This window comes from Thunnus thynnus, chromosome 10, assembly GCF_963924715.1.
Source record: "Thunnus thynnus chromosome 10, fThuThy2.1, whole genome shotgun sequence".
Taxonomy (NCBI): Eukaryota; Metazoa; Chordata; class Actinopteri; order Scombriformes; family Scombridae; genus Thunnus; species Thunnus thynnus.
In genome coordinates, this window is record NC_089526.1 from 32,465,417 (window position 1) to 32,486,881 (window position 21,465).

At 37.6% G+C, this 21,465-nt stretch overlaps 1 protein-coding gene across 4 annotated transcripts in view; it reads left to right on the forward strand.

Annotated features, from left to right (window-relative positions):
- grik2 (glutamate receptor, ionotropic, kainate 2) overlaps positions 1–21,465 on the forward strand; it is a 290,842-nt gene that overhangs the window by 92,649 nt on the left and 176,728 nt on the right. For all 4 annotated transcript variants that reach the window (XM_067602509.1, XM_067602510.1, XM_067602512.1 and 1 more), the window contains one exon: positions 18,484–18,665. In XM_067602509.1, coding sequence (XP_067458610.1) covers positions 18,484–18,665 — 182 coding nt within the window. The remainder of the gene's footprint in view (positions 1–18,483; positions 18,666–21,465) is intronic.

A 21,465-nucleotide genomic window follows, 5' to 3' on the forward strand; every position in this document is an offset into this window, starting at 1 on the left:
CTTTATGTTGTTGTGGTTACTTAGATAGACTATCAGCAGCACTACAGTACAATAATATTCTCACACAGATTTCATGTACGTGTATGCTAATTGTTGTGGATATTTTGAGCGATGGTCAGCACCTCAGTGGAGAAAAGTGGACACGAGCCTTTGATGTCTGTAAGCTGAAAATGGTTATTGAAGTACTTGATCAAGGAGAACTGAAACAGTGAACATCGATGTCATCTGCAACTGAGATTCTGTCTCTTTCTGTTCTGTCCTCTTTTGGTCTGAGTCCTAGTCTTTATCAGCCTAAATATATTCAATATTCTAAACAAAGAACTGCGTTTCACTCGTGTCAGTTTAGGTCACGTTGCATGGAACTTCCAGCTATCTGTGTTGTCGAGGAAAGCCTCCTCCGACCTTGGTAACCATGGCAATGCTGATTTACCCTTTATCAGAGAGGTTTCTGCTTTCCCTAAAACATCACAGACAGCTGGAGTCTCAAGGAGAGGAGAATATGTCCCTTCCTGCTCACAGTGTGACCTGAGGGCCCAGGCTTGACCCAGTGCAACCCAATTTGTAACCCTTAAAGATGGAAAATTCCAAAACACAAAGGTTTTGAAAATGGAATGTTTACCTCGCATACTGATGGCCTAACCAAGATAAAAATCTGAATCATCAAAATCATTGTTGTTGTGGAGAAAAAAGAGAAAAAATGCAGCACAAACTACACTAGCTTCAAGGTAACTGTAGAAAAAAGTCTACAATAACTTTTAATTTATGTATAATCAGCTTTTCTGCAAAATAACATTGTTTTATTTATTTATTTATTTATTTACTAACATTTCTTCATGGCCTGGTAGCAAATGTTCAGTGGCCTGGTATTGGTCTGCAGCCAACGGGTTGGGAACCACCGAGGAATGAAGAATGAGAAACTGGCTGAAAACATTATTTTTTTTCGCAGGCAGCTAATTGAAAAAATTCTTGGCAATGTCTGTATGTGATAAAAAGACATTTTTCACAGCACACATTTTATCTTTTGTAGGAAAAGCACAGGTGTAATTTCCTTAACGATGGCTCAGTTCCATTAAGTGTCGCCAGTATGTTATTCCAATGAGCCAGCATCACAGACATACTATACAGACCACAGCCAGCAGACATAGTCTTGGAAATGGTTAAGACCTAAAAGGAATGTAGTTGTTATTAATGTTACATGTCTTGCCATGGCATGTCAAAATTGCTGATGTTTAAAAGGTCTAATATTTTTTAAAAAAAAAGCCTGAGTGGAAATGCTGGAACGTTGAAATATTGCAAAAAAGAAAATACAACAAAGTGCAAATGGAAATTAGCGAATTAGCGAATAAATGATGATGTACTTGAAAAACAGTGTGCAGCGATGAGGAGACTGTAACATTCCTCAAATGAATACATGAAACAAAAATGTCATATTTCCATCGGATTTTCCACACGCTTTTCCATCATTTGAGCTTTGGCTCTGAGTATTAGTGCCACCAACTGTTTATCTCAGTGAGCCCAATTCCTAATATTTGCATAACAGTAGTGGATGGAAAAGTACATTAACTTGCATTTTTGTCGCTGATTTTTGGAATAATGACATCGGACAAGAAGAGCTAAACGTTGTCCACAGACAGCAGAGATTACATGTAATTAGTTGGAACAACGACATTAGAAGAGAGTGTTGGTGGATACCATGGATGAGGGAGAAAATGATGCAATGACGATGATACCCACACTGCCACGTTCTGTCTTGATTTATATTTAACTTGTGACCGGTGCACCTACTGTACTGGATACTCATTTATCTTATATTATGGATAGTAAACCCCAGGAGCACCTTTCAGTTTTTCAGAAAGACCAATATAAAAAATTCTCCATGATAGCAGTCAGACAGGAAGTGACATCAGACATTTGGCTCTCCTTATTTTGAAGGCTAAATGTGTAAGAGGAAAACTTGTAGATTGATCATCTGCATTTCACAGTATTAAAAAATAAAGTTTTATTATAAAACCTAAGTTAATGTGTAAAAGCAGACTGAGGCTTTTGCTCAGGTATAGCTGAGTATTGTTAGCATTTGTACATGTTCCATTATTCATGGAAGTGACAGCGTCTGAGGCTGCAGAAGTCATGTCTTCCTTGTTACTCAGAGAAGAAGACCTTGTTCAAACCTTGCACTTATTGCAGTCCAGGTCACCGGGTGACAAATAAGCCAGCAGGCTGGATACATGTACCATATGCCAGGGGTCAGAGTGTGTGCCAGCCTGAAGACAGGCTGCCAAGCCTCCCAGAGCTCCATCCAACAGACACACTGGGACCAGTTTGGCCTGGATCACAGCACTGCAGTGTGTATTCACTGCGTTTAGCATTCAGGCCACCAAAACTCAGCTTTTTCATATGTTAATTGCATGTGCTAGATTACAAATGAGCAGTTAAACGAATCATTGGTAAAATCTGCAAATAACAATGTAAAATATGTAGCTTGTGAACTCATTCATTTCCTTTACACAGTTATTTCTCCTGAGCGTCATCGGTGGCTGGAGGCTTCGTCAGCATGCACTGAGTGGGAGAGAGGTCTCTGGCCCAGCTCAGAGTTAACACACACAGGAACTCATATCGACAGTGATCAAAAGGAACTAGGTCATTCACTCAGGTTCTGTACTTCAAGTTATAAGATTTTCATTGTATCAGATCCCAGTTCGATGTCCCAGTTAATGTCAGCATTAACAATACATTGAATTTGCATTCTGGAAACGATGCATGCACGTGCTGGATGTAATGCAGGAGATGAAAGCTGGTACATGCATGCATTTCATGTCATTCAGAAGAGCATTTGATCATGACTTCAGTATGACTGTGCCAACAACATTTCTGACAGTCTCATTTAGTCTTCTTTATTAAAACAATGTGTGATGATTCCTGTCAGTAGATGCTCAAGGCAGGTTTGCTGCCCCCAGTGGTTGATGCACGCGACAGTTTTGAACTCTGTGATACGTCTTACAAAACACATTTGAGCTTACATTTGAGGTATTTGCTCTTTCCCTCTATGCTTGACATATATATATATATATATATATATATATATATATTACATGAGGTTGAATGGTACTTTACATACAACCCATACAAGGCTATGACCAGTTTTTCCAAAGTAATTGGGTCATGAGTCTTCAATTATTTTTGATATCTCATATAATTTGAGATAGACTGCATGAGCATAAAGACTATGGTGGTGGTCTCTCAACGAATCAGTATCTGAAGAATGTGTGTGCGTGTGTTTGTGTGTGTGTGGGTCTTTGCCCTGCAGGTCTTGTAAGGGAGGAATTGATTGTCGCTGATCCCGCCACCTTCGTTAATTAAGTTGTAAAGTGGACATAGCTGGTTCACTATGGGGTTAATAGTAGCTTGATTTTCTGTCTCGGTGATAGGAAATGAGATCTTGGCTTGACCTGCAAACAGTCTCACCTTCTCATTGTTGCCATTTACGCAGGTGATAGTGAGGATAGATAGCTGTGACGGTAGACAATGAGGGCAAACAGAAATCAGATATGTTTCCAGTCCTTGAAGAGGTTCAGCATGGATTGTATTTCATTTTAAACTTTTATTCTCTTGTTTTGGTATGGAAAGCATATTGCCTTACTTACTGAGCAAAGTCAATGCAGCAGAACATTTATATTACCATATAATTCTCATGGGCTCTCCCCCTGACCCTCTCACCCGCTGTTCTTAACCATGTCTGCTTTTTGAGAATGGGATATAAAGGGGGTAGGAAACAACCTCTCTCTTTGTGCTGTTTCTCCACCAAGCAGGGAGCAAACAAGCAAATCAATAACCATAATGGGACTCTTCTAACGGCTCAACTTTATAATGGCAAAACTGAGATGGCAGCAGCATGTGTTATAGCTCTCCCAGCCAGCCATAACATCCATACAACTACCTGGAACACTGCTGCCGCTCCTGCTGCTGCTGCAGCAAAGTTTGATTAGGCCATAAGGGAGAACAGGCTACGATACAATAAAACACTAGCTCTGAAAGAAGTTCTCTCTGCTTAGCTTTCTTTAGTCATGGCAGCTATGGCTGCTACTGTTGTGTTGATTCATTGATTTGCCACAAAGAATGTTGATATTACTACAAAGCAATTCAGTTTTGTCATCTACCTCTGATGGAACAAAGTATGTGGACACCTGATTATTACACCCCATGGGTGTTAAGCTTCCTGCAGGGCAGGGCTGTGGCTACCATGGAGGGTACTGAGGTTATGTCCTTTGTTTATTATCTGGGAATCTGGGGATTTTAGCAACCTTGTGGTATTTCACATTGATTTGAGTGTTCTTACACTCAGTATCTTTATATCTGATACTCCCAGGCCAACAAAGTAAATAAATATAGGATTCATCAGAATTTAATTAGATAATGGTTTGCTTTACAGGTCCATTATTTCCAAATAATTTCCTTGGAGGCTTCAGTGAAAGAGCTATGTAATCTAGTACTAATTATATGTAAAACAATTATAAGGTTCTATCTGCATTCCGAGCGGTTTTGAGTCATTTAGGTTCAAAGTTTTGACATCCTAGCTAGCAAAACTGATATACACTACAGTTCTATTTTATTTGTCAAAAATAACAGACACCCTTAATGTGCTCTAAATATATGATATCATAATCCTATCACATTTTAAAATGGGGTTTTTATGATCAGGTGATTTTCAGATAGAACCTTCTAACTTGGGATTATAAGTTTCTATCTGCCGGGGCTTCACAGAAAGCTGTGACTTTGTTGAAAAAAAGTAGACAGATTAGTGTTGTTTTGTTTTAATACACAAAATCAATGTATGAGCTGCTGAAGGGAGTTATGATTTAAGATATTTGGGCACAGACAACAGCTAAGCTGCATGTTTTAAATTTATAATTTTGGTTTTCTCTGCCAGATTTGAACTGATGATAAATTTCATAAAGTATTACCAACAACAAAATTACAGTAATTAAAGACAATTAGAAAAAACATTTAAAATGTTTCTCCATTAAATTTGCTGATATCTCCTATCTCTCTATTGCTCTTCATTTCAGAACCTTGTTGGTAGCAGCAGGTAGTGTTAGCCTCAGCAGCTATCTCATGTTCTTACATATTATCATTTTGGCTTTCATTTCTAGTAACTTAAGTCACTAATAATAACATTAACCATTGCTAACAACTGTGTGATTAAACTCAGCAAGCTAGCTGACCAGCATGGTGGCTAAAGATAAAAATCTGCTTCTCACTGAGTTCAAACAAGATAAAAAACTGACTTTCAGCTCAGTTGTATCAGTGTCATGTGTAATTATTTTGATAAACTAATCAATTTGGAGGTTTCAAAACTTAAGATTGAGTAATAGTTCATAATCTTTTCAGTTCCTTTAACCACAGTCACAGAGCAGTGAGGTCACATGATAAAGAGGCGCAACCTGACTGGTTCTCCTGTCTACATTCCGAGCACTGATTAGTACTTTGCAGATGGAACCTTATAGCACCAAGTTTGAGACTGATTTGATTTGAGATAGAACATTTTCCTTTGTCAAATTTTAGAGTCAGTCAAGCAGAAATCAAAAACCAAATGTACACAAAATGTCAATAACAATTTTTTGCCAAAAACGTTAGATAGAGCCTTAAAATTCTATGGTCACAATGTAGACTTATTATCTTGTTATCTTAGCTAGAGTTTAGCTGAGTTGAGTTTATAAGATCATTTCCAGAGGAATTTCCATGAATGAACTGCTCCATTTAAATAAAAGTTGCAGAAAATTTAACTGAATAGCTAATTGAATTAATTAACTATGAAAAATTCCCCCAAATTAAAAATATTTAGAGAAACATATAGATAGGTTGACTGGGGGATTTCGACTCATGACCTCAAGTCCAAGCTATGGCCCAGCTGCAGGGATTTGCTCACATTCAGACACAAGAGCATTGCTGTGAACCCATGTTCGATGGGACACAAGCAAATCACTTAGTAAAGCATCGTGGGATTCCAGACGATGCAGGACCGACTAGCAACGCAAATAAAGGGAAGTATCACAAGTTGAAAAGTGAAGTTTGTTGTAAGTTGTAAATGAGGATGACATTTGCCTGCTGGCTCTGCTGTAATTTGCCACAAACTGGTTGGCCACTGAGGTTGGGTGATTAGGCCTGGCTCAGAAGGTCTCAGAGGGCCTGAAGGTGTTGGATGGGGTTGAAGTCAGGGCTCTGTGCAGGCCAGTCAAGTTCTCCCACAGCAAACTGGGGAAAGCATTTGCACAGTGGTATTGTCATGTGGAAACAGGGAAGGGACAAACACAAACTGTTGACATGAAGATGGAGACATACTAGTGTCTATAATATCACTGTATGCTGCAGAATTAAGTTTCCCTTCATTGGGACTAATTACTTTTGGTCATGCAGAACATGTAATATTCCCCCTTCAACACAACTAGTTTTATTTCAAATGTCTGACCTGAGAGATAATTCCAGTTTGGTGTAATGATATGGTATTTGGGGCTTTATGGTTATTGATATTAGAATTTAGAATCAAATATCAGCTTCATCATCTTCACCCTAACCCTAACCCTTGAATTCAAAGAAAGCCAAAAGAAGAACATGCTAAACTATTGCTATTCTTACAGCTTTACTAGTGGGGCAAACCATGTGAGATTTCTCCTCAGGGTGGCACTAGAGGAAAGCTCATGAGGTCATTGAAATTAAAGGTTTTTATCCCCAATAAAACATAAGTGTAAACGTATGATTGTGGTTTCATTACAATCCTGGCAATTAGAGTGAAACATCTTCTGTGCAAAGTTGACGTTTTTGTACTGAGACTGCTCTAAAATGGCCTTAAATTGAGAATGAATGTTATGGGGAGCATAAATGTGCTCAGTATATTTAATCATAATCTTCCAATAAGATTTTGGCATTTTTTGTGTATAATAGTATAAATCCTGGCCTGATGATGGTGTGAGAGGAAAGGTCAAGAGGTCAATGAAATCTTAAAGCATCATCCTCTGGGGGCCGTGAATAACCACAGTATATTTAATAACAAGGTGTCCAGGAGCAGATGCCCAATTGCCATTGTCATCTGCTGCTAGTATGGCAAATAATCACTTTCAGTATCAGCCTTCTCAACCCCTTTCTGTTTATAGCTTGGTTTCCATGGCAGCAACATCCTGAGGCCATCCCTGAGGTGGTGGAGGAGAGAAAAGAGATGCTGTATTCCCCCCAGCAAATCACATCTCCGTTCACTGTGACTCAGCTCATTGTCATTTTCAAATTTTCTGCACTATTTTACTCCTCTGTCAGCCTGGGAAACTTCTGTGCTCTGACAAGAAAACAAACGAAATTAAATTTCCAGGAAATACAGTTTTTTTGCAGCATTGCTTTCCTCAATTAAATGAAAACTTAGTGAGTCCTGAATCCATGCCATGCCTTTTTGTCGGGTGAATTGGGAATGTTGCGCTTGATGAAAGGTCAGCTTGACAGCATGTTCACCTCACGTAATATGCATGAATATATGGCGTAATTCCAAAGTGGTCATTTGAGAGGGGCGTGAAAATGATTAAGAGCCAAGTCTGACAAGCGGAGTTGGTATTTAGATGGTGGGCATGTCTGATATTTGTGAGATCCTGGTGGGATTTTTATGGTAATTAGAAGTCTAGAAGCAGAGACAATAAGAGGAGTAGTAATAACAAAGATAGTTGTAAGAGTACTAATGTTGCAATAGCATTAGCAGTAGTAGTAGTGAAAGTATTTGTACCAGTAGTAGCAGATCTTTTACCAAGTATTCTTTAACTTAGAAACAGTAATTGAGAAAATAATCTCAACACAAGCTAAATTTTCAAACTAATTTTTTAAGCCAGTATTGATGAGTATGTAAGTATTTGTATTATATTATAGAATAGTATATGTAGAATATTTGGAACATCTTCAATTCTATAATGACCAGGCAAATTTCACCTAATGAGTAAGATCGTATGACATGGAAGAGGATAAACTTGTACAAATGTGATAATCTGCACCTTTTGAGCACAAATTAGCTCATTCATTCAAACATTCAAACTTTTTTCATAAACAATACCTGTCCGTGCTTACTCATCAGTGGCAAGATGATTCTCACATGAATAAGATTAAGACTATTTGTTAAAGGAGACAAGCCACTCTGCAAAAAGGGCAGCAGCAATATTTTATAATGTTGATGCCACCGATTTAATTTCTATCTCCTTCCACCCGTTTGTCAACATCAAATCACTCAAGTCTGAGCTTCTTAATATTAGGTCACTAGTTAACAAGTCTTTCTAATGCAATGATTTTATTCTCTCAAATGATCTTGATTTCTTTGTGATCACCAAATCTTGGCTCAAACCAAATGATCATATTCTCAAACTCAAAGCCCACTTGGTTACTGTTTTTTAAACCACCCAAGAGGAACAGACAAGGGTGGTGAGGTTGTCTCTTTTCTTAAAAGATAAATAGAAATGCTTCCTTGATCTGAGGCTGCTTAGGACCTTTGAAGCCCTATCTTTCCTGATTAAAGGAAACACCAAATGTCTGTATTAAGCAAACTATAGACCTTAGAGATATGAACTTGGTCAGGAAATTTGCTGATCTTCTGTCTTTTATTCTACCCTGATTTGACAGGTCTTTGATCCATGGAGATTTTAATATCCATGTTTGCTGCCCTGATGACCCCTGTTGCTTACAATTCTTATACCTCCTAGAGCTTTTATTACTGAGAACAATATTTTGGAGAAATTTCGATATTTTTTAGGAAAAACCATAGTGCAGAAACTGCTTGTCTTCAGGTTATGAATTATTGTTATCAGCTGATGTTGGCCTTAAGTCCGTTCTCGTTCTCTTATATCTAAGCACAGCCTTTGATACCATTCACCATGATATCCTTTGGACTATTTTGAAACCTGGGTGGGTATCAGTGGCACAGCTCTGCAATGGTTCAGGTCCTACCTAAGAGATAAGTGTTTCTACATTGGTCTTGCTGACTCCAGGACAGCAGCAACAGGTGTGCATTGTGGGGTGCCTCAAGGCTCCGTACTTGGTCCAATCCTATTTTCCAGTCATGCTTCCTTTAGGCCACCTTTTATGTAAACATAATATCAGTTTCTGTTTTTACACTGACAATACTAAGATTTATCTAAGAATATTGACAACTTTCATGACTACCCTCCACAACGTCATGGAAATTCCTTCAGCTAAATGCATTGCCATTGGCACCACAACAGACTGCTGTGGTGTTGAATTTATTTAAGACAAAATGGAGAGAGTGTTGAGTTTTCCCCAATAGCATGTGGCATCAACAGATCAGAGATGTCTGACTAAATATTATAACATACTGTATACTATCTATAAATACTACCTATAAATAGAATAAAGCCATGTGAGAGTGCCTGTTCTGGTTAAAGCGAGTATATTCTACCAGTGAGAGTCCTCTCAGTGTACTTCAGAGTGAATCCCAGGACCCCTCCAGTAATCTGTTTCAATTTGATGTGTGTGAGTCTCCACACCAGCAGTCCCAGTCCCATCATACGCTCCACTACCACTCAACAGCCTGTTTAGAGAAGGGCTCACTGACTCTTCACAATTCACCATGCTAATCCCACTTTTGCTGTGCTGGAATGCTGATGGCAGCTGCAGTGTTTTCTGTGCTCTGATCCCATATTATTGTCTTATGTTTTTGTTATTTTGAGTGAATGGAAAATTGGATGGTAATGTCAAAATCTGCATATTTTTCATCTGTTTCTAACTAGAAATGTATTGTAATGTAATGTGTATTGCAGAAAAAGCAATATATCTATATATACAGCAATGATACCAGTAATAAACAAAAGGGCATTAAGTAATTTAGAACTAAAATCGACCTCTATTAGTGACCAAAGAATGGCAACAGCATTGACTGGTTTCTGGCACAAACATGAATAATTAAGTCACACCACAAGACGGGATCAGGCAAGCTAATTAGAGACGAGGTCCAACAGAAATGTCTGGAGAAGAAGTGAGGCTGTACAGTCTGGGGGGAAATTTTTTTAAAATGACCTGTAAAATATTAAGTATTTATCTTTTGTCCTTCACTTTAATGTCCAGTACAAAAAATATGAAGAAATATATCTAAATGTATATGTTAACCAGTTTTCATTGAGCATGGAGTCAGCACACGGTGGCCTTAAAAACACCACTACTGCTTCACATTAAAAGCCTTCTAGCAATTTTCTGTACCATTCATCAGATTCCAAAGAGTTCTTTTTTTTAATTTGACCTTGGCTTTTAACCCTATCACTCCCAGCTCACTGTGAAAAGAGTGTTGTGTCTTGCTTTCAGTCTACATATCAATAGTCCTGTTCTTCGCTGTATGTGTTTTATTGTGGTGATCCAAGCAACACATACAGATTACATTTATGAGGTTTTTATCTTTTATCCTTCCCTGTAAGACAAATTAAACAGGATGGAAGACGAGTTTTGTAATGATTTGTGAAACATCCAGTTAATGTCCATTACAAAAAACAAAGAAATATGTCTAAATTTATATTTCATGCATTTTCATGGAGCATAGAGAGACAGACTGATCAAGTTTGGTCATGTACTTCTCTCCTAAAGTGAGGGAAGAGGCTGTAAAGAGTTCACAATTGCCAGTAAACATTTTTGCCTGTCAGACAATTTTAATGATGCTTTTATAAATAATTCCTTTACTAAGCATTAGTTGTTTTTGTTGCACTTAAAGTCAATTTTTTACTTTTGTTATTTATGATTTTGTTATTTGATGTGGTTTCACTGATTAATTGGATTACCGTCCTGTAAATAGCTATCATATTTGACACTTTCAGAATTCTTATAAATGTAGGGTGAATTTGGTAATCTCTACATGTATATAATCCATCACAACTATCCACATCAAATGCTTCTGCATTGTCAAACTAATTTCAGTTATTTGAAAAAAAAAAAGGTGTAATATTAAGAGACTTTCAAGACAAAAATGTAATTTTTGGCCTTGGATTTAAAGGGTCAACTGTGAAATTATAGATCAATATACACTTCATTTATGCAGCAATGAAGCATAATATAAGACTGCTAGAAAACTGCCAACATATATCTCTATTTTTAAATGTATATGTCCTTAGCATTTCTAATGGCATCTACTTGTGTAGCAACCCATGTTTTATTATGGATTAAGTTAATCTCCATACATAATGCTGGTTCATATTGAAATGGTTCTGTCATCACTGTAGTTCAGGCCTATCCTATTCAAGCAATGAGAGCTCAACTACAATGTTATGAAAGCTATGAGGAATGGATGGAATTTGAAAGATAGATAAAAATGCATGGAAGATGAAAATTCAATGATATGTTTTCAATTACTTATTAAATGCAAACATGAATTGGCCAACACATTGGTGTTTTGATCATCTTTTTTTTTTCAATTGATGATCTGTGCTTTCTAAAACCTCATATATCATGTAGAAAGGAGGAAATTAGCTGATATAATCAATCAATCATGAGATTTCATGTGATAAATGAGATCTGTTTTTCTGTGAACATGTCTCTACACTGCTAAATCCTGAACATATACAGCATGTTTGTCTGTCATTGCAATTGTTGGTTCAGTGAAGCCAGCTGCAGTATCACAAAGAAACCTTTACTGTCCTTTGTTGTCAGCTGAAGAAAATGTATCTCCGGTTCTCGCTATCTTCAGGTTTCATTTGAACTAAGGGATTACATATTTTTCATGTGGTTGAGAAAAATTCAGGACACTCAGGCTCATGAAACCCTTTAAATCCTGTTGTATAATATGACTTTTTTCCTCAAAAGGCTGACTTCCCTCAGAGAAATGGTTTGAAAGGAGAATATTGTCCTCATATCTGTCTTTAGTTTGCCTTATAGCTGCCTCTTTGGTGTTGATGGTGCCGGTGTACTAATGAAAACAACATCTGCATGGAGTGCTGACAAGGTGTGAAGACAACACACACTATACCAGATGCCATGCTAAAGTGGATTAATGAATGTGGGTTTTCTCTCAGCTTTATGAAGTATATGAAGTAATACTGGGCCACAATGTTCTAGTGCAACCCCCACAAAAGTGCACATGGTGCAAAGGTCCACTCCTATAATGGGGTTTATTTCTAAAGGTGGAATATGTGTTGCCTCCTTTTCTATGCATCTAATCAGACTTCCAGTTTGACGTTGGTGTTTAACTGAGAAAAGATGAATCATGGTGAGGCATCAGGATGTAGAGACTGCATCTACCTTTCTCCTTTTTTAGGGGGTTTGAATGAGTCTACGTGCATGATGACGGTTCACATTCAAACGGCTGCATCATCATCATATATCACTGAATTCACACCTGCAATATAGTCTGAAAAAATATATTTTGACTAAAAATGCTGTACTGGTGCTCATGCTGACTACAAGAGAATTTTCAGGTAATTATGTTTTTCCAAAAAAACAAACAAAAAAAAAAGAAGCAAAAGTCAGGCTACTGAAAGAGAGAAGACAGTGAGGAGTGAGAAGAAAGGCCTCCGAGAGAAAACAGCTTGCTAACAAAAATCTTTCAAGAGAAAAGTGAGTGAACATAACTCACTATGACCTGTTTTAAAAAGATTTTTAAAAAGTGTTTTTTTTTTCTAGCTTTCTGTTTACGGAGACACAAAGTGTTCAATATAAAACAAATAAGTGTTATGAATAAGTCCAGACTATTGTAAAAATAATCTTTACTTCCATACTTTTCAAACTCAACTCATTATTAATACATGTTTTGTTTCTTTCAGGTATTTTTTTTCATTCCATCACATTTCATTTCAGCTGTTTTTATTTCAAAATGTCTTTTTTTTTTTTTACATATTTCTTTCATATTTCAGTCACATAGCTGCCTCTGCTCTATGTGTGTTGATGAACAGATAAAACCTTTTTGATGAAAAGTGTCACTTTGAAATAAAACGGTCATGGGGGGGGGGGTGACATTGTAAAATAAAAACAGATATTAAATAAAACTGACTGTGATAAACTTATTGTGAAAAGAAGCAGGATAAAATAACATTTCATAACAAGTTTTAAAACTATATGAAATAATTTCACAGTTTCATGATTATATTTGTCTGCATTTATTCAAGTGCTTGTTTATTTCTTAATGTCTTATTTATTTATTCAAGACGTTGGGTCTCTATACATCTTATTCACATTGCATAACAAAGACTTAAGCATGGCATAAAGGATGTTGTATAATGATTAGCTCACAGTAAATGTATCACATGCTAATTGTATATCAGCTGAAATGTGCTGACATTTCAGATACAGTGTTTTTTTTTTTTTTCTTTTGTGAGAAATATTTGCTTCAATATCTTATGACTCATTATTGGGTTTGTCTATATCTTATGAGGTTTTATCAGTGATTAAGTCTAATAAGCAGTGCAGATGCATGTGTGTTAGTTGATGACAGGTGAGAATGTTTGTTTTAGGAGGAGAAGGCTGCGTGTGCTCACAGTTGATACAGTAACTGAAACTATTTGCTCCCATCCTCAAATTAATTACTTTGAACTCATTTTGCGGTAGAAGAAGAACTTTTTATACCCGCTGTACGATGTGGCAAGAATATATATGCAAATGGTAGATTTAATTGCAGAAACATAAAGTGGAGAGAGAATGGAATCATCTCAGCAGAAATGATTTAAAGCCAGCACAACTATGTTGAATCTAATAACAGAGACAATTTTTACTGTTGTGACTGTCCCACATTTACACCCGCGGGTTTATTTATAGCGATGGAACCACAGCATGCATGTTCTGCCTCCACATTCCTCAACAACTATTAGAACCTTTGACCACAGGCCTGCTTTAATCTTCCTCCAACGTGTTCCGTGCATTTAATTGAACATAAATAAGCCAGCCGATGTGACGAGGGTCACATTAACCTTGACCCCCGGGGAGTCGGCGGCTCGGTGACTCATCAGCCATTACTCCCATCATGCAGCGCCGCGGATCGGCCGTCTGGGGGGGAGTGGGGGGGAATCACTTTAGCGTCTTCACAGCCGATGATGATTGAGCGGCTGAGTAAAAGGAACTCTTCTTCCTTGTCGGCGGCGATGCTCTCGAAGGGGAGCTGGAAAGGGAACGCTTGAGGGGCCGTTCCCCTCGCAAGGATATTTATCACAGGCAGGCCGATCTGTTTTACGCTCAGGAGACTCGCAGACGGCCCCTAATAAACGTTTAGAGGGGATGAAATATTCATGCGGAGTTAAATATGGATCCTAGAGCAGTCGCCGCGCATTAAACACCGTCAATACTGATCAACACCGACACCCCTCTTTTCTCCCACTCCAGAATTTCCCCCCACTAAGTCTCTATTGGCTGTGCCTGTAGATTTTGGAAAGGTATGAAGGAGGATTCAGCCATGCAGAATGGAAGGAGAGATGTCTGAGGAGTGAGTGGGAGAGCTGGAGAGGTGCTCTGACATGCGTTTATGATGAGTGAGTGCAGCAGTCAGATGTGTCGGGCTGCTTTTATTGATGTTAACTAACTAACCGTAAAACAGAGATTGCTGCTCCAGCAGTGGAAGCTGTTTTTCTCCTCAGACAGCTCACGGAACATCAAGCACTCACATAAAATTGGACTCAAATAGTACACACACACAAACACACACACACACACACTCCTTTGCTCTTTCATACACTTGTATACATGTAAATTAATGATCAGTCTATGCAGCATCTTAGTGGCAGTCATATTGGAGGACCTCACCTTTCAAGCAACAATATAATGGAGAACAAGTTAGTGGATCTGCACACTTAACTGGGGCTCATCATGAATTAGTTAGACACAGTAGCCACCCCAGTGAAACCATGGGAGGGACTAAATGGATCAGCATGGTTCAATCTGTCAGTGTGTCTGTCCATCTGTCAGGTGCAGTATACTCTGACTGTCAAAGCTCTGCACCTCTGTATTCCCAGAATTACACTGATCAGCCTCTTTCATGTCATAAGGTTCAAGTCTATGTAGGACATGTTTTTTTTTTTTTTTGATAAGTAATCAAATTTGTGACTGGAGTCCACACTTCTGGCCCTTTTCCCTGAGACAACATTAGATAAATTAGTTTTGCAGGACAAAAGGAGGGTATAAAATAAGCACGACAAAAGTCATGTTCATGCTATTGTTTTCATGAATTTGAGGGTTTTTACAACCTGAGGAGGAATTTCTCTAGTTACACATAAAAGACACTTGGTGTGTGTTTAAAGCTAAATCTGATATTTCTTCAACTAAAGATGTGGGATTATTTTAGTCAAAATGTAAATTAATTTGTATTATTTCAATGCTAATTAGGCTAGGCTAACCATATCCTGACTCTGGCTGACTGTGGTATTGATCTTCTCATCTCACTTGTGGAAAAAAATAAAGCATATTTTCCTAAGTGTTAGGATATTTTTAAGGAGGAATTTTTTGGTCGGTGCACTTGTGGGTGCGTTTGTGGTCATAAATCTATGAAAAACAAATAGCTGCATGGACATTTTGGACAGTAAACAGCTCACAAAAAATTAAAAAAAAAAATGGTATAAATTAGCCTTATGTTTGTCCTTAACTCCCTGTACCCGTGGTTATATTTATATCTCATACCAACTCAATCTCCTGTTTTAAATCTAGTTTTCCTCAACCCAGTCTCTTATCAACATGTATAATATCTGATGATAGTTTTGTTATTAAAATGTGTTTTGAAAACACTTCTAGTGAGAAATGTGAATTTTATTTTCATAATCTTCGTTCAGTGAATGTATACGATGTTTAGTTTGTCAGTTAGCACAGAGATTTTTTCAGGCTTTCTATCGTTGCTATGGTGGTTGCTATGGACGCTGCTATGGACAAAGAAATGAAGTGTATGAAATATATGAAGGTGACAAGAGCAAAAATTAAATGTGACATGCATAAATAATTAAATTATGTAACAGTGAAGGTTGAATGTGATGAACATTGTCAATTCCAGTTTGATAACCTCGTCTTCATCCTGCTTATATGGCCATGGTACAAGATATGATCCACACACACACACACACACACACACACACACACACACACACACACACACACACACACACACACACACACACACACGATATTAATTGAGGAAGACTATGTTTTAAGAAAGATGATTTTATATTAAATATCCTCAGCCACATATTCTTGGAAATATAAAATTTAATGAGCAACTTCACACTTTACAATCACAGACTATAAAACACCTTTTCTTATCAGAAATAGTGGCGTTTGGATGTGGGTTGCGACAGACTGGCGGCAATTTAACATGGAATGAAGCCCACTGACGGCAGACAGCCCAAAACAGTAGTGGAACACGCCAAGTCCACCCACAACACAATGCTCTACCTACCGCTATCAAACACTGACAAGAAAACCATTTTTCTCAGAATCAAAGGGGAAATAATTCAAACTACCGGCCTTAACGTTAACTTATGGTATTGTTGAGTTATCAAGAACATGTGTTTTTGTGTTGAGAATGGTTAAAGATACACAGTGGCAGTGAGGAAAATACTAACGAGTGGCGGCTCCTCTGCTCAGCCAATCGTAAAACTTTAAATTCTGGATTTCAATTTCAATTCATCCCAGAAAAACATAAGCGTCTCACAATTATAGAGCCGTTATTGTCACCATGAACTGGAAGAAGGTTGTTGACAGAAACATTATATATATTAAAGTATTTTTATTGAACAAGTGAAGACAGTGTGTGGGTGTCCCTTCTTCTTTTTAGAGCTCTTATTGTGAACGTTTTGTGCTGTGGACCAACGTAGCTATTACACATTTTGATGTGAGACTGTCTTGTTTTCTTCCATGATGTGTAGCCATTAACAATCTCTACTCATGATAAACAAGTGTAATGTTTTTTTTTTCCCTGTCACATTTCCACATATTTACCTTTATCAGACTGCATCAATCATCCTTTTAGACTGTTAAGTATATACTGTCGACATATTAGTGCACAACCAATCCTCTGATAGCCATGGTTACTAAGATCTCAGTGGTTCAAACCTCTGTAGTCTCTGGTTTGTTTATAAAATACACAGTAGTGTTTTCTGACCAGCTGAGATGATGTGAACCACAGCTGAGGAGTCACTTTGTCATGTGACGGTTAAATGGAACATTTCCAGTGTCTCACAGGTCAACACTCGAGGGATATCATCATCAGTGTGCGACAGAGTGTTTGATTTAATGAAAACCAGCGACTGGCTGCTGAAACTCCAGCAGACTGCAGGCTGGTTTCCCACAGTGCAGTGCACTCATCTGGAAGCAGGAAGTAAACAAATAATGCCACAGGCCAAACAGCTGGGGACGGTGGGCTGTGGGCAGAGACACAGGAAACTGCTGCTCGGATTCCACTGATGTGTCAGTTTGCAGATAATTTAATACTTATTTTGGTTTTGTCACTGAATTTAATTTTAAAATCGAGAGCATTCAGAAATCACAATAATATTTTTTGTAATGATTTAAAGGCAAGTGAGCAGCAGGTTGCAGGTGGTGAACAGTGGTGGGATATGACTAGCTATTAGAATGCACACGACAAGAACACAACTAACCCAAATATCAAATATTCACATTATAAAGATGATTGACATTGTAAGCCACATACTGTGTGTTCTGAGCACTATCCCCTGCCTATACTGAGACCAGAATTAACATTATATATATTTTTTTCAAATTGAGAAAACAGGAAATCTATACGATGCATATCCACCAATCTGACAACAGAGACACTGCATTTAACAAACTAGAAACAGAGAAAACATTCACTCATCAAACATGTGAATATGTTCAATTGTACAAAGAGAGAAAAACAAAAAGCACAAAGACCAAACAGTTCTAACTTTTAATTCTGGTATTTACATATTTGTCTGCTTTGCTTTGATCATACTTTGACTGATCAGCCGCTGAGAGGAGAGATACTTATTGAATATCACTCTAGAAGCTTATCTGTCAAAATTAAGACGTTTATGCTTCACTTGAAGTACCAGTCAATTTCCCCAGCAAGGTTGGCTTCACACACATCTTCTACACAACAGTGAGCGGCCTATAGAGGAAGAAAGGGATCAATAGTGAGCACAGAATCAATGTCATCTATGATGAATGATGAATGTCAGGTAATGTGCAGTATCGATACGTGTCTTTGTTCCGCTGTGTTTGTGAGAAAATACATAAAGTTGGATCAAGGTCAGCTGATACTGAGGTGTGGAGGGCTGAAAGACTGTTTAGATGCATTGTGGGTAATATCAGCAGGACAAAAAAGGACAGAGAAAGAGATGTGGAACAAGGAAATAAACAGACAGTGAAAGAAAGAATCTGGGTTTAGCATAGAGAATAGTAGCAGAGGGCAGCGGAATGTCGAAGAAAAATTGATTTCATTAGACAGGAAGTGAAGACAGAAACATATCCCTGCAGCTTTCTTATACCACATTAAAATGTATTTTCTTTCTTTGTGCTTTTCTACAGGTCTGATTCGGTTGCAAGAACTTATAAAGGCACCGTCGCGGTACAATATCCGGTTAAAGATCCGCCAGCTGCCTGCGGAGACTAAGGATGCCAAACCGCTGTTAAAAGAGATGAAGAGGGGAAAGGAGTTCCACATCATCTTCGACTGTGGCCACGAAATGGCTGCTGGGATCCTGAAGCAGGTGTGTGTGTGTGTGTACATATCTGTAGGTGGAGTTGTACATACTTACTGCACATTTTTACATCCTGGAACTACAAAAAGAGACAAGTGGGTGTAGATGATAATAATGCATTTAGACCAATTATGTCTCAATTAAAACTGAATTATCTTATTATCTCTAGGTGTTTACTTGTCACTATGACTTCATTATTCCATTGTCTTGAATAACAAATAGTGATTTCTATGTAAAAGGCATATTTTCTGTCACCTCTGTCCTGATCTGGTCTCTCTCCAGAGATCACTGCACATGATTTAATCCACTTGAACAGACCATGAAGTACAGAAGCCTTTTATCCTGCCATAATGACACATTTCAGTTGAGATCACAGGAAAACAATGTTGGATATCTCAAGATAGTAATATAATCATATCAGACTCATGGGCTTTGTTATCTGGAGATGATAATCACAAGATAATGGTTTGATATTTCAAATAACAACATATCAGAGCAATGTTAAAGTAACAAGCCTAAAAACTATTAGCAACCACAATGTTGTTCTGCACTGCTTCACACTAAGCTGACTATGACCAACTATGTTGTACATAGATCAGTATGATAATATATATATATATATATATATATAGTTCTGATGGATGGACCAGAAACTGGATGGATAGTAAAAATAAAAAAATATTATTTTTGTGTGTCAATACTGTGAGAAAAAAGTATTTGTGAAGGGCCAGGCCAGTCTTGGTGAAATTTGTATTTATTTTATTTATCCCAGTCCACCACTGCACACCAAAGATCTTAGCTTTTAATCCCAAATGAGTCAATTTAGCAGTAAACTGGTCACAGCTTTTCACAAATTACATGCTTATTTAGTCTACAGATTTAGGGGATCAGTGAGTAAAACCTGTCTCACATTGCCTGTAGGAGCTCGCAGTCCCACAAAAACTATTTTATTAGTAGGGCTCATAAATGAGTTTTATCTCCCTTCATGGTGTACGTGACTTTACTGAGGAGCATATAAGAGTGATACTCATCAATCAAAAACATAGTTGTTTGCACTGACCTTTAAAAATGAACAGAAGTTTCACTGCAGAGTGTTTGCATGGATATTTGCATGTATAGATTGAACATATTCTCTGCAAAGGTAGTCTGTACATAAAACCTCGATTTTACACAATGGCTTTTTCAGGAATGTCATTCGGTGTAAAAGAGGAACTTTGCAATGAGTTACTCAATTAACGAGCATTCATATTTCTCCTGCTTGCAGGATTTATCAAATATTAAAGTCAACATGATTCACCCCCAGCACTCTGTCACTCTCCCAGGGATTTTAATCAATGCCTGAGTGGTAGATTGCTGGGGAAGGTCAAGGACTCCTTTCATTAATAATGTCTGAGAGAAACCCCGCTAATGGGAGGTAATGAAAGACTGTCCTGCTCTGATATTCTCATTACATGACACACCAATAAGTTACAGATCATAACTACTGTTCATTAGCTATGAGCCAAGCCTTTACCCCTAAAATAGAAACCACTAAGAGGACGACAACACAATCAGGTGAGAAGATCTGTATTGTATCATTTCAAGACTAGCAGGGGAAAAATGTGTTGTTGCAAATACCTTTCAACAACTACGAAACGGTCTTATTTTCATGCTCTATATTTAGAGTTCACACATTTAAAAAAAAAAAAAGGTGAAAATGAAAATCTATCATGGAAACATATGGCTGAAAATTGGATTGAGCTAATAACATAAGTTTTTAATGTAGAGGACACACAATCTGGGCGTAAAGCAGTTTTGACAAATCAGCCTCTTAATATATTCCCTTTAAAATATTTTTTAAAAAACAATTAAAATGGGGGGGGTGATATTCATGTGGTTTGCAGTCTGCAACCTCACTGCTAGATATCACTAAATCCTACATACTGGTCCTTTAAAGCAGTGTGCCTTACTGTAATTGCCAAAGATGGAATTGTCACTAGATCCTACACTACAAGGTGTTGCCAGTCAAAATTGAACTGCTATTGAAACCACTATATAGCCTTTTCTGTGTCCACACCTTAAATTATCAACATATGATGTCTAAACAAGACTGCTTTAAGGTGCGTTCACACACACTGGGCATATTCACGTCTATTTGTGCCCTATTTGTGCAAATCTGAAGTTCCTGGTGAGTTCAGAGATCAGTCATCACACAAACACACTGGCACATTCTTTGCATATGTTGCTAGCTGGCTTACAGCTTACATCTATACAGTTGAAATGTTGGCTTTTGGGGCTGATTAACATAGACTGCGCAAGCCATCTAGTTGAAAATATTTGTACAAATTACACAAAGTTGAAAATTTGCTTCACATTCTGTCTGAACATACCTTAAGAGCTGTTAGAATTTGTATTGTTTAGTTTATCACAATTCCAGGATCTCTTTACTAGATGTACAGAAATGAAAGACTGTGACAAAAATGCATGTTGTCTGAAGTGTTCTTTTAAGTATTTGTAGTCAAAATGAAAATTAATTTAGAGTTTTGCAGTGTAATTAGCAAAATTACAGGTTTGCAGCCTAAAACGTGATGCATTTGGCTTTGATTGCCACAGTGTGAGTAAGCCAGTTAGCAGAATTTTCACACAGTTTCGGCAATATGCACTTGCCTGTAACTGTTAATCAGTGCCCTGTGATTGCTTGCATGTGGTACTTGAAATATGTATTTCCAGTTTTATATAGCTTTCCTTTATTTAGCTTGAGTAGACAGATGTATACGTATATTGTTACAAAGAAGCACAGATTGTAAAAACTGTCTTGTCAAATTGAGGT